Raw genomic sequence first — 14,106 nt, forward strand, 5'->3', positions numbered from 1 at the left:
CAACCTCTGATACCATGGTGTCATGTGAAGGTAGCGTACACTGGTTGCTAAATACTGTGCAAGAGCCAAATGAAACAATTGGAGAGCTTTGGTGGCTCGCAGATGTCTCGGAAACATTTGATTTTAGAGCAGAAGCGTGATCCGTCTCTCTCCTCTTTGTTTGAATTAGTTGTTTCTGAGGATGAACTTGCAGATATGGCTTCTGCTTATTTTCTTAAAAACGATGTCCTGCTGCGTAAGTGGACACCATCTTATGCTTCCACACAGGATGATTGGAGTGTTGTCACACAGGTTGTTGTTCCAAACTATTTTCGCAATGAGATACTGAGTCTGGCACATGACAATCCTTTATCTGGTCATCTAGGTGTTACCAAAACCTACAGTCGTATTTTGCGCCATTTTTTTTGGCCAGGGTTAAAACGGGATGTGAAGTTACACTGTAGAACATGTCACACGTGTCAAGTTTCTGGAAAGTCGAACCCACCCATCCCACCATACCCTTTATTCCCCATTCCAGCTGTTGATTCACCATTTGATCACGTTATTGTTGATTGTGCGGGTCCGTTGCCCCGTACCAAATCTGGTAACCAGTTTTTATTGACCATTATGTGTTCGTCAACACGCTTTCCTGAAGCTATACCTATGCGAAAAATCACTGCACCTGCAGTTGTAAAGGCACTGGTTAAGTTTTTCTCATTGTTTGGACTCCCTAGGGTAATTCAAACAGACCAGGGCACAAACTTTATGTCTCGTGTGTTTGCACAAGTGGTCGGGCAGCTGAACATCACCCATTGTTTTTCAAGCGCTTACCATCCAGAAAGCCAAGGTACACTTGAAAGGTTTCATCAAACCCTTAAATCTATGCTTCGTGCTTATTGCCTTGAAAATGAAAAAGAATGGGATGATGGTGTACATCTTCTGCTATTTGCGGCTCGGGAAGCTGTGCAGGAATCTACTGGTTTTAGTCCAGCAGATTTAGTGTTCGCTCATAACGTACGTGGTCCTTTAAGACTGCTTCGGTAGAATTGGTTGAATGAGTCTCAACCGAAAAATCTGCTTTATTATGTCAGTTCCTTTCGCTACAAGTTACATCGTGCTTGTGAATTGGCTACACAACACTTGTCTGCTGCTCAGTCGAAGATGAAAGGCTGGTTTGATAAAAAGGCAGTGGTCAGACAGTTTAAGCCTGGGGATAAAGTTTTGGTGTTTTTACCCATTACTGGGTCCAGCCTTCAGGCACGTTACAGTGGCCCCTATGTAATAGAAAAGAGAGTCAGTGACCGGGATTATATCAAGCTACTCCTGACCGTGCTCGTCGTAGCAGACTTTGTCATATTAATATGATCAAACCTTATTATGATCGTGAGCAGTTGAACAAGCCCAGTCTTGGTGATGTTAATACAGTCATGGCCTTGTCCAATGCTGAATGTTCAACTGTCTGTTCGCCTCTGTCTAGTGCTTTGAAGGTAAATGATCCTTCGGTGTTTCCATTGGGTGCTGAAACTGTTTTTGAGGCCTGTGAGTCGCTAGATTTTTCTGATATCGATTGTGAGATGGAGAGCCCTTCTGTTGCTACAATTCAAGGTCGTTTAAAGAATTCTGAGAAGCTTGCTAACCTTGATTCTTGTTTTTTGCATCTCCCTTGTTCGCAGCGTACAGACATATTAAGATTAATCAAAGGTCATGTTTCACTGTTTTCAGATGTGCCATCCCAAACACATGTATTACAGCATGATATTGACGTTGGTGACAACACGCCAATTAAACAGCATCCGTATCGTGTCAACCCTGAAAAACGTCAACGCCTCCAAAACCAAGTTAACTATATATTGTCACATGGCATTGCGGAACCTAGTATTAGCTCATGGAGTTCGCCCTGTCTTCTTGCTATGAAGTCTGATGGGTCTGACCGTTTTTGCACATACTTTAGGAAGGTTAACAATGTCACTAAGCCTGACTGTCATCCTCTTCCTCGTATGGAGGATTGTGTCGACCGTGTAGGGTCAGCAGCTTTTGTGACAAAGTTAGATCTCCTTAAAGGCTATTGGCAGGTGCCTTTAACTCAGCGTGCCAGAGAAATTAGTGCATTTGTTACCCCTGATGCATTTTTACAGTACACTGTAATGCCTTTTGGGGTACGCAATGCGCCTGCTACTTTTCAGCGGTTGGTTAACCACGTTTTTTGGGGGGTGCCAGGGTGTGAGGCGTATTTGGATGACATAGTGGTTCACTCTGCAACATGGGATGAGCACATTGATCAGTTAAAACAGGTTTTTCAGAGGCTGGTTGATGCAAATTTAACTGTTAATTTGGCTAAATGTGATTTTGCTAAAACGACAGTAGTTTATTTGGGTAAAATAGTTGGTGGGGGCATGGTAAAGCCGGTAGACGCAAAGATTGAGGGTATCACGTCATTCCCAGTTCCTTCAACTCGTCGTGAATTACAGCGGTTCTTGGGAATGGCTGGGTATTACCAAAGTTTTTGTAAAAACTTTTCTTCAATGGCTGTCCCACTCACTGACCTGTTGAGTCCAAAAACTACCTTTAAGTGGTCACCAGAATGCCAGCATGCTTTTGAGTCTCTTAAAGCCCTTCTGATGCACGCACCGGTTCTTGCTGCCCCAGTGTACGATCGTGATTTTAAACTAGCTATTGATGCTAGTGATGCAGGAGCAAGTGCGGTTTTGTTACTAGGATGGGTCTGATGGTATTGAACACCCTGTGTGCTACTTTTCTAAAAAAGTTTTAAGACAAAAGTCTTACTCAACAATTGAAAAAGAGGCTCTCGCTCTAATTTTGGCCCTTAATAATTTTGAGGTTTATATTGGCTCCTCTTCGCGTCCAGTTACAGTTTATACAGACCACAATCCTCTCGTTTTTATTAATCAAATGCGTAATTCCAATCAGCGCCTAATGAGATGGGCTTTGTTTGTTCAAGCTTTTAACCTGGAGATAAAACATGTAGCTGGCAAAAATAATGTCCTGGCAGATGCGTTGTCATGCGTTGTTACATGGTGATTGGGGGATTTCTTTATTTTTGGCTCCCCATTCACCATCTGGGGGTGGGGGTGTTACGCGCGTCTCACGTACGCCCCAGCCCAGAGTCCTCGAATAATTAGTAGTGTTCATTTCTTAATTCTTTTTTTTTCTTCAGATTCTGATTGGTCGAGCTGGGGAAACGAGGCTATAAAATGATGTCAGATCATGATCATGTCATATAAGATCATGTCAGAATGAGAGTCCAAACAGCTGGGGAAAAAAAGCATCACAGTAATACACAAGAAATCCACACCACTCCAGACCATCAGTTATCATCTTGTGAAGCAAACAGCTGTTTGTAAGAAATCTGTCATAAAGGTGTTTTAACTTTAAACTGTTGCCAAAATGCAAGTCCATTAACCATAATAATGCTTCCTCCAGTGAAAAAGTCCAGCCACTGTCGTCTCTCACATCAAAATCCACCCAAATATTTATTAAAAATTATTTTGGCTTGTAAATGGTACTTGATCTGTGCAGATTTCTCTCCTGTTTCAGACCAGATGACTTTTCACTGAAGAGAGCAATATTGTGGATAGAGTACTATTCTGGCCAGAAGTTAAAAATGTCTTAATGGTGAACTTGAGGTTCTTCTCAAGATGGTAAATTCCAGACTGGTGTGGATTTCTTGTGGATTATTGAGATGTTTTTATCAGCTGTTTGGACTCTCATTCTGATGGCACCCATTCACTGCAGATGATCCATTACTGAGTAATGCTGCATTTCTCCAAATCTGATGGTCTGAGAGTGAATATATATCTTTTAGCAGAATATAATTCCTTACTACTTTCTTTTCATTTTTTTAACGTGAAATATGACATATTCTTGACATATCTCATAAGACTGAGCCAGCTACCTTCTGTTTCCTGAAGAGCATCAGTGGAAGTGTGAAAATGATGGGTTCTTCTTATCACAATTACAGAAATTAATTCAAAACGAATGTAGTGATTAGTCTAGTTAATAACTTTTCATTTTTATCTTTGGTATCATCAGGTTATGATACAGTACTTTAATCCAAGTGTTTTCCGGTGTATTCTCCTGAGATGGGCCCGTTTGCTTGGATTTGCTATCGTCTACGGAACAGTGATTCTCAAACTGTACAGGTACAAATAATGCTGCCAACTTCACAGTAAACAATAATTTTTCTGCTGAAGTCTGCATGAGAAAAGAAGTGTTGTTTTAGGTTAGCACTTTTATATTTGTGTCTTGTTCTTGTTTCTCATACCAAGGGTTTTAAAGGTGTTCCTGTCCCGCTCTGCCCAGCGGATCCCGTACATGACCAGCTGGAGGGTTCTGCGTCTGCTTGCTGTAATTTTGCTGGTGGTCGTGTGGTTCCTCGTGGCCTGGACCTCAGCCATATGCCAGAGCCCTGACACCCATCATGCCCTCATCGACATCGGTTTCACCCCAGAGGGGTTGCAGTTCAGCATGTGCCTGTTGGACAGCTGGGACTACATGATGGCTGCTGGTCAGTTCTTATGCTCAATGTTATACTACCATAACCAGCACTGGAGAGCAAAATACAGACAGCGACACACTCAAACCACAATTAAAAATTTTATTACAGGAAATGCAGGTTTAAAAGCCAGCAATAAATATTATATGATATCATATATGCTTTATATATTTTTTTAATTAATATAAAAAATAAGTATATCATGAAGAAGTAGATTGCAGAGGTCAATGTCTCACACACCTGCTGCCTTCGTTTGTGCTACCAGCAGCTTCAAACAAAAGGAAAATGAGACAAGAATGCCAAAGTTTCAGGGTTATGGATGCCACTTTGACAGAAGAGATGTGGGATGTATAATCGGATCATCTGAGTGTGGCCAGACAGCCTTTAAGGCATGAGAGTGTGAGACGTGGCCAGTGATGCAGAGACGGCTCTCTCTGACAGCTCCAGTAACTTCTGCTTACAGCGTGAAGCACAGCGTGAACTGCATGGAGACAGCCGGAAACTCATATCCATTCATGCACACAAACAGAGGCATTCTCACTTGTAATATTTCAGTGGTGGAAGGAAAAAGATATAAGCTATACTTATTGTACTTTTTGGTCCTTTTTGAAGAGTCTCTTTTCTTATTTATCCCATTTTCCTTCAATTTTGGGTGAACTTTTCCTTTAGCATATAGGGTCAGTATAGTTAACTAAAACTATAATCATAAAAAAAATATTTAAATAAAGAACTTGTTACTTGAAAAAAAAACTTTAATTGTCATTTTACTAGTTGCTAAGTCAAGTTTAAACTAGTGTACACAAATAAATAAAACAAAAAATATAGATGTATTTAACAAAACACAAATTTACTAAAACTAAAATGAAAACAAATAGATCAATCTGTAACAGTATCTCAGTGATACTTAAATATATATTATTCAAAACACCGTAAATGTAAAATTTACAATGATTTCCACACTCTGCTTGCCTCTTTTGATTTCAGCCGAGTGTCAACTATTGCTACTCACAAATCAGGCAACCAACTGGACCTTATTTACATACAACACTGCTCCATTCATCATATACTGGTTACTCCACTGCACACCTCGGATCACTTCCTCCTCACTCTTAAACCTCAACATGGTCCCTGACACATCACTTACCCCTCTACATGTCATCTTTTGACGTAACCTACGATCACTCTCACCCTCCCTGCTATCTGCAATGGTTTCATCTTCACTTCCTTCCCCTAAACTGTTAGCATCTTTTGATACTAACAGTGCTACTGATACTACTGATTCTGCTCCACTCTTACATCTTGTTTAGACACTGTTTGCCCCTTATCTTCCAGGCCATCCCGTAACACCCCTTCTGCCCCTTGGTTATCTGATGTTCTACGCGAACACCGTTCTAAGCTTAGAGCTGCTGAAACGGTGTGGGGCATATCCAAATATACCACTGACCTTAATGTGCATCAGTCACTCCTATCTTCCTTCTCTGCTAATGTCTCCACTGCTAAAATGACATACTACCATAACAAAATTAACAATTCATCTAACTCTCGCATGCTTTTTTAAACATTTTCCTCACTTCTTTGTCCTCCTCCTCCACCTCCTGCTTCATCTCTAATAGCTGAATAGCTGACGACTTTGCAACATTTTTCATTAATAAAATTAAAAACATCTGTGCACAATTTTCCACACCACAATCAGTCAAGCTCATATCACCAGCAAACATACACTCATTTACATCCTTCTCTTCACTCTCTGAGGCAGAAGTCTCCAAACTCATCCTTTCTAATCACCCTACTACTTGCCCGCTTGATCCTATTCCATCTCATCTCCTTCAAGCCATTTCTCCTGCAGTTGTACCTGCACTCACTCACATCATCAACACATCCCTCCACACTGGTGTTTTTCCCTCATCATTTAGACAGGCTCGTATAACTCCACAACTAAAGAAACCCTCCCTCAACCCATCTCTTTTAGAGAACTACAGACCAGTTTCCCTTCTTCCTTTCATGACAAAAAAACTTGAACGAGCTGTGTTCAACCAAGTCTCTGCATTTATCACACAGAACAACCTCCTTGAGAGCAACCAATCTGGCTTCAGAAGTGGACATTCAACTGAGACTGCCTTGCTCTCAGTTGTTGAAGCCCTAAGACTGGCAAGAGCGGAATCCAAATCTTCAGTACTTATCCTGCTTGATCTGTTCGCTGCTTTTGACACGGTTGACCACCAGATCCTCCTATCAACCCTACTGGCAAAAGGCATCTCAGGAACCACACTTCAGTGGTTTAAATCTTACCTATCAGATAGGTCCTTCAAAGTATCTTGGAGAGGTGAGGTGTCCAAGTCACAACATCTAACTACTGGGGTGCCTCAGGGCTAAGTTCATGGACCACTTCTCTTCTCTGTCTACATGGCATTATTAGGTTCTGTTCCTTCAGAAACATGGCTTTTCATACCACTGCTATGCTGATGACACTCAACTCTACCTCTCATTCCATCCTGATGATCTGAAGGTAGCTACTCGCATCTCAGCTTGTCTAACAGACATTTCTTGCTGGATGATGGACCATCACCTTCAGCTCAACCTTGCCAAGACAGAACTGCTTGTGATTCCAGCAAACCCATCGTTTCATCACAGTTTCACCATCAAGTTAGGCACATCAACAATAACTCCTTCAAAACAACCAGAAGCCTTGGAGTTATGATTGATGGTCAGCTGACTTTCTCAGACCACATTGCTAAAACTGTCCGATCCTGCAGATTTGCTTTATTCAACATCAAGAAGATCAGGCCCTTTCTATCGGAACATGCTGCACAACTCCTTGTTCAAGCTCTTGTTCTGTCCAGGCTGGACTATTGCAATGCTCTCTTGGCAGGTCTTCCAGCCAGTTCAATCAAACCTTTACAATTAATCCAGAAAGCGGCAGCAAGATTAATTTTTAATGAGCCGAAAAGAACACATGTCACACCTCTGTTTATCAATTTGCACAAGCTACCAATAGCTGCTCGCAAAAAAAAATTCAAGGCATTGATGTTTGCCTACAAAACTACCACTGGCTCTGCACCCATTTACCTAAATGTATTACGTCAGACTTATGTGCCCTCTAGAAGCTTGCGTTCTGCAAGTGAACGTCGCTTGATTGTGCCATCCTAAAGAAGCACAAAGTCACTTTTACGGACTTTTAAATTAAACTTTCCCTCCTGGTGGAATGACCTCCCCAACTAAATCGGAGCAGCTGAGTCCTTAGCCATCTTCAAGAAACGGCTTAAAAACCATCTCCTCCATCTTTATTTGACACTCTAACTTTAGCACTTAGTATTCTAATTCTATTCTTACAACAAATCTAACTACCTTTATAATCTTTTTGTATTCTATTTTATTTTCATTTATTATGCAATTGTGTGTATGTATATACGTATATATATATATATATATATATAAGACCTCTATCACTAGCTTGCTCTATTCTTTTTCTATTCTATCTGTTTTCTTTTTATTTATTATATTGTTTAAAAGCCCTTGCTACATGTACTGTGTTAACCTAACTGAGACTTGTTATAGCACTTATATATCATTGCTCTTTTTGTTGTTTTTGATTGCTTCCATTGTCCTCATTCGTAAGTCGCTTTGGATAAAAGCGTCTGTTAAATGAATAAATGTAAATAAAAATATTTAATCAGTAAGTCATGGCAACTTATGTTTATTACTTTAACTCATTAAACTAAATTAAATGAAATAATATGAAATTCAACCTGATTTTTTAATTTGGTTTAACGTAATTTAAATGGTTAGTTCACCCCAAAATTTTGTCATTAATTACTCACTCTCATGTTTTTCAAAACCTGTGATACCTTTGTCTATCTTCAGAACACAAATTAAGATATGAGCTGACATATAAACACACATGCACTTCACCTTGTTTACAAGCAGAGGAAAGCAATATGCATTCATTGATAATGGTGGAGGAGAAGAAATTGTTGAATAAAGGTTTTTTTTTCTTTGCACACAAAAAGTATTCTTGTAGCCTAGTAAAATTATGGTTGAACCACTGATGTGAGATGGACCATATCAACGATGTCCTTACTAAGTTTCTTTGCCTTGACCATGATAGGGCCCTTGCTCTCTCTGCTATTGGAAGCCAGTGCAAATTGATAAACAGAGGTGTGACATGTACCCTCTTTGGCTCATTAAATATTAATCTTGCTGCAGCGTTCTGAATTAATTGTAAAGGTTTGATAGAATTGGCTGGAAGACCTGCCAAGAGGGCATTGCAATAGTCCAGCCTGGACAGAACAAGAGCTTGAACAAGGAGTTGTGCAGCATTTTCCGAAAGAAAGGGCTTAATCTTCTTGATGTTGAATAAAGCAAATCTGCAGGATCGGACAGTTTTAGCAATGTGGTCTGAGAAAGTCAGCTGATCATCAATCATAACTCCAAGGCTTCTAGCTGTTTTTGAAGGAGTTATGGTTGATGTGCCTAACTTGATGGTGAAATTGTGATGAAACGATGGGTTTGCTGGAATCACAAGCAGTTCTGTCTTGGCAAGGTTGAGTTGAAGGTGATGGTCCATCATCCAGCAAGAAATGTCTGTTAGACAAGCTGAGATGCGAATAACTACCGTCGGATCATCAGGATGGAATGAGAGGTAGAATTGAGTGTCATCAGCATAGCAGTGGTATGCAAAGCCATGATTCTGAATAACAGAACCTAATGATGCCATGATGTCAAGTAGGTTGTTGTGTGTGAGAAATGTAGAGACTTGGTTGAACACAGCTCGTTCAAGTGTCTTTGCAATGAAAGGAAGAGGGGAAACTGGTCTGTAGTTCTCTAAAAGAGAAGGATTGAGGTTGGGTTTTTTAAGTAGTGGAGTTATACGTGCCTGTCTAAATAATGAGGGAAAAACACCAGTGTGGAGGGATGTGTTGATGATGTGAGTGAGTGCAGGTACAACTGCAGGAGAAATGGCTTGAAGGAGATGAGATGGAATAGGATCAAGCGGGCAAGTTGTAGGGTGATTAGAAAGGATGAGTTTTGAGACTTCTGCCTCAAGAGAGTGAAGAGAAGGATATAAATGAGTGTAAGTTTGCTGGTGATATGAGCTTGATATGAGAATAGGATCAAGCGGGCAAGTTGTAGGGTGATTAGAAAGGATGAGTTTTGAGACTTCTGCCTCAAGAGTGTGAAGAGAAGGATGTAAATGAGTGTAAGTTTGCTGGTGATATGAGTTTGACTGATTGTGGTGTGGAAAATTGTGCACTAATGTGTTTAATTTTATTAATGAAAAACGTTGCAAAGTCATCAGCTATTAGAGATGAAGCAGGAGGGGGAGGAGGAGGATAAAGAAGTGAGGAAAATGTTTTAAAAAGCATGTGAGAGTTAGACGAATTGTTAATTTTGTTATGGTAGTATGTCATTTTAGCAGTGGAGACATTAGCAGAGAAAGAAGATAGGAGTGACTGATACATATTAAGGTCAGTAGTATTTCTGGATTTGCACCACACCCTTTCAGCAGCTCTAAGCTTAGAACGGTGTTCGCGTAGAACATCAGATAACCAAGGAGCAGAAGGGGTGTTACGGGCTGGCCTGGAAGATAAGGGGCAAACAGTGTCTTAACAAGATGTAAGAGTGGAGCAGAAAGTATCAGTAGCACTGTTAGCATCCAAAGATGCAAACAGTTTAGGGGAAGGAAGTGAAGTTGAAACCATTGCAGAAAGCTGGGAGTGTGAAAGTGTGCGTAGGTTACGTCGAAAGATGACATGTGGAGGGGTAAGTGAAGTGTCAGGGACCATGTTGAGGTTAAGAGTGAGGAGGAAGTGATCCGACGTGTGCAGTGGAGTAACCAGAACATGATCAGTAGAGCAGTGTCGTGTATAAATGAGGTCCAGTTGGTTGCCTGATTTGTGAGTAGCAGTAGTTGTTACTCGGTTGAGATCAAAAGAGGCAAGCAGAGTGTGGAAATCAGCATACAGAGGTTTATCTACTTTTATCTACTTTTTTGAATAAGTACTTACTTTATAATGGCAAAAAACAAAACAAAAAACAAAACATGCTTTAATTCGAATGTACTATTTGTCGTCTGTCCTACCAGCGTCATTTGCTTTTCTTCACTGCCATTTACAGATCTTCTCCCATGGCCTCATGGGACAGTAAAGTGTCCATCACATGCACACTTCAGAAACTCCCTGGAGGTAGTCAGTCATCTGGAAACTTATCGCCTGCTGTTATATGAATACTGTGAATCTGGATGTACTACTCTTTCACATACAGTTTTTTCACCTCCTATATAGTATAGGGAAGTATGATAATTCAGATGCAGCCTCTTTGTGAATCTTTTTGCTCGATTTATTAAGATGAACCATTTCATGTTGGCATGCAACCATTGGGTTGTGTTGTCTATTTATAGTCATTCTCTCTCATTATATTCACATCAAACGGCAAAATCCACAAATCAGCTAAAACTAATGATTTTGCTGTGGAACGGTACACTGAGTAGCTATGCAGCAAACATGTCATAGTATTTATATGGTCTTCAGTCCATGTGGTTAAAGAATGCAGAAAAATCCTAAAAATCATTTGGTTTAATAAAAAAAAAAACTGATTCTAAATGAGAAACAGTTCTCAATTCCTATTCATATATCATATATTATATTCATTCATTACACACAGACTACTATATTTCAAATGTTTATTTCTTTTAATTTTGATGATTATAGCTGACAACTAAGGTAAATCCCAAATTCAGTATCTCAGAAAATGTTAATATTACTTAAGACCAATACAAAGAAAGGATTTTTAGAAATATTGACCAACTGAAAAGTATGAACATGAAAAATATGAGCGTGTACAGCACTCAATACTTAGTTGGGGCTCCTTTTGCCTGAATTACTGCAGCAATGCGGCGTGGCATGGAGTCGATCAGTCTGTGGCACTGCTCAGGTGTTATGAGAGCCCAGGTTGCTCTGATAGTGGCCTTCAGCTCTTCTGCATTCTTGGGTTTGGCATATCGCATCTTCCTCTTCACAATACATTAAGGTCAGGCGAGTTTGCTGGCCAATTAAGAACAAGGATACCATGGTCCTTAAACCAGGTAATGGAAGCTTTGGCACTGTGTGCAGGTGCCAAGTCCTGTTGGTAAATGAAATCTGCATCTCCATAAAGTTGGTCTGCAGCAGGAAGCATGAAGTGCTCTTAAACTTCCTGGTACATGGCTGCATTGACCTTGGACCTCAGAAAACACAGTGGACCAACACCAGCAGATGACATGGTACCCAAAAACCATCACTGACTGTGGAAACTTTAAACGGGACCTGAAGCAACGTGGATTGTGTGCCTCTCCTCTCTTCCCCCAGACTCTGGGACCCTGATTTCCAAAGGAAATGCAAAATTTACTTTCATCAGAGTACATAACATTGGACCACTTAGCAACAGTCCAGTCCTTTTTGTCTTTAGACGCTTCAGACGCTGTCTGTTGTTCAAGAGTGGCTTGACACAAGGAATGTGACAGCTGAAACCCATGTCTTGCATACGTCTGTGTGTAGTGGTTCTTGAAGCACTGTCTCCAGCTGCAGTCCACTCTTTGTGAATCTCCCCCACATTTTTGAATGGGTTTTGTTTCACAATCCTCTCCAGGGTGTGGTTATCCCTATTGCTTGTTCACTTTTTCTACCACATCTTTTCCTTCCCTTTGCCTCTCTATTAATGTGCTTGGACACAGAGCTCTGTGAACAGCCAGCCTTATTTGCATCTTGCCCTCCTTGTGCAAGGTGTCAATGGTCGTCTTTTGGACAACTGTCAAGACAGCAGTCTTCCCCATGGTTGTGTAGCCTATAGAACTAGACTGAGAGACCATTTAAAGGCCTATGCAGGTGTTTAGAGTTAATTAGCTGATTAGAGTGTGGCACAAGGTGTCTTCAATATTGAACCTTTTTACAATATTCAAATTTTCTGAGATACTGAATTTGGGATTTTCCTTAGTTGTCAGTTGTAATCAAAATTAAAAGAAATAAACATTTGAAATATATCAGTCTGTATGTAATGAATGAATATAATACACATGTTTCACTTTTTGAATGGAATTAGTGAAATAAATCAACTTTTTGTGCTATAGAAAAATAAAGTTTATTATTATTATTATTATTATTATCATTATATGTATGGTCTGATCATGGAGTTTAGAGATTAAGCAAATTCCATTCAGATTTGTAACATTGTTTCAAATGTCGCCAAGATGTTCATGCACTGTCTACTTGGTGTTACTTTGAGTGATGTGGCAAAGAAGAGAGGGAGGCAGAACAGCCTTTCAGACTGTGTGAAATCACATCCTTTTAGCTTGCATTCCCAGACTTGACACACTAAATAATTAGTGACGGCACTGTGCTGTGTCTCCTTGTGTTCCTGTTCCAGCGGAGTTCCTGTTCCTGCTGTGGGGTGTCTATTTGTGCTATGCCGTGAGGACCGTTCCCTCCGCTTTCCACGAGCCTCGCTACTTGGCCATCGCCATTTATAATGAACTCCTCATCTCTGCAATATTTCACATCATTAGGTGAGCAATGTGCATTTACAACAATGTACTAAAAACATACTAAATAGTTTTTCCTTTGCATTTTTGAAAAGTTTTGTGTACAGACAACAACAATACTGTCAAAACGGTCCCTGTTCACACGGATCTGCAAAAACAGATCAAAACACTGTATTATTCATGACAGGCCAGTAGATGGTGATGCCATTTTGTAAAGAAATACTATATGCCTGTGCAGATATCTATAGACTTAACACATAATATGCATGTACACAATGTCACTGTTTTTTTTTTACTATTTGTAGATTACACGGAGATGATAACAATATTGTTTTTAAAAAATTTGCAGTTTGAAACCTGTTTTTAGAAATGCCATTCTCATGTAAATGAATGGCCAAATTGCATAAAAAGTCTTTTGTTTTTAGTTAAAAAATTGTGTTGTGTACACACTCCTTATTGCAGTCAGCTTCAAATTTCTCTCTCATCTCTGCTTCTGCTTCTTGTATTTTCCACTTATATTCCTTTCATGAGCACTGCAAACACAGATGAGTAAAGTATATCGGCATGCAAAACTGTTGTGAGACATTCGTGATCACTTTCATGTCTGCAATACCAACCCAGCACCATTGCGTTACTGATTATACTGATAGCCGATACAAAGCCGATATAATATAGATAGATAGATTTTAATAAAATAAAAAGTAATCTTCACAAACCGTTCGTCTCCTGATTCTCTCTCCCACTGCAGACTTCGCTAAACCATGCCCCCCCTGCCACATACTCCCACCGCCAAACTCCATCCCCATTTCTGCAGAAGAAGTTGGCCACAGCCATCTGAACACCCGGCTTGTGGATCACCTTTAACTTAAAAGGCTCTAGAGCCAGATACCAATGAGTGATCTGCGCGTTGGTATCCTTCATGCGGTGGAGCCACTGCAGTGTGAATTCCCGTCCCAGGAGATAATAGCGGAGGGTGAGGACGGCCCATCTGATGGCAAGGCACTCTTTTTCTATGGTGCTGTACTTAGCCTCTCTCTTCGAGAGCTTCCGGCTAATGTACAGCACCGGCCGTTCCTCCCCCTTATCTCCTGCGACAGGACTG

The 14,106-nt window shown here is 40.4% G+C and overlaps 1 protein-coding gene across 1 annotated transcript in view; it reads left to right on the forward strand.

Annotated features, from left to right (window-relative positions):
- The window catches only part of LOC132096830 (probable G-protein coupled receptor 158), a 58,699-nt gene that overhangs the window by 26,759 nt on the left and 17,834 nt on the right, over positions 1-14,106 (forward strand). The window contains exons 6-8 of the mRNA XM_059502468.1: positions 4,030-4,139; positions 4,266-4,504; positions 12,890-13,028. Of these exons, the coding sequence (XP_059358451.1) occupies positions 4,030-4,139; positions 4,266-4,504; positions 12,890-13,028 (488 nt within the window). The remainder of the gene's footprint in view (positions 1-4,029; positions 4,140-4,265; positions 4,505-12,889; positions 13,029-14,106) is intronic.

The sequence above is a fragment of the Carassius carassius genome, chromosome 20, assembly GCF_963082965.1.
Source record: "Carassius carassius chromosome 20, fCarCar2.1, whole genome shotgun sequence".
Taxonomy (NCBI): Eukaryota; Metazoa; Chordata; class Actinopteri; order Cypriniformes; family Cyprinidae; genus Carassius; species Carassius carassius.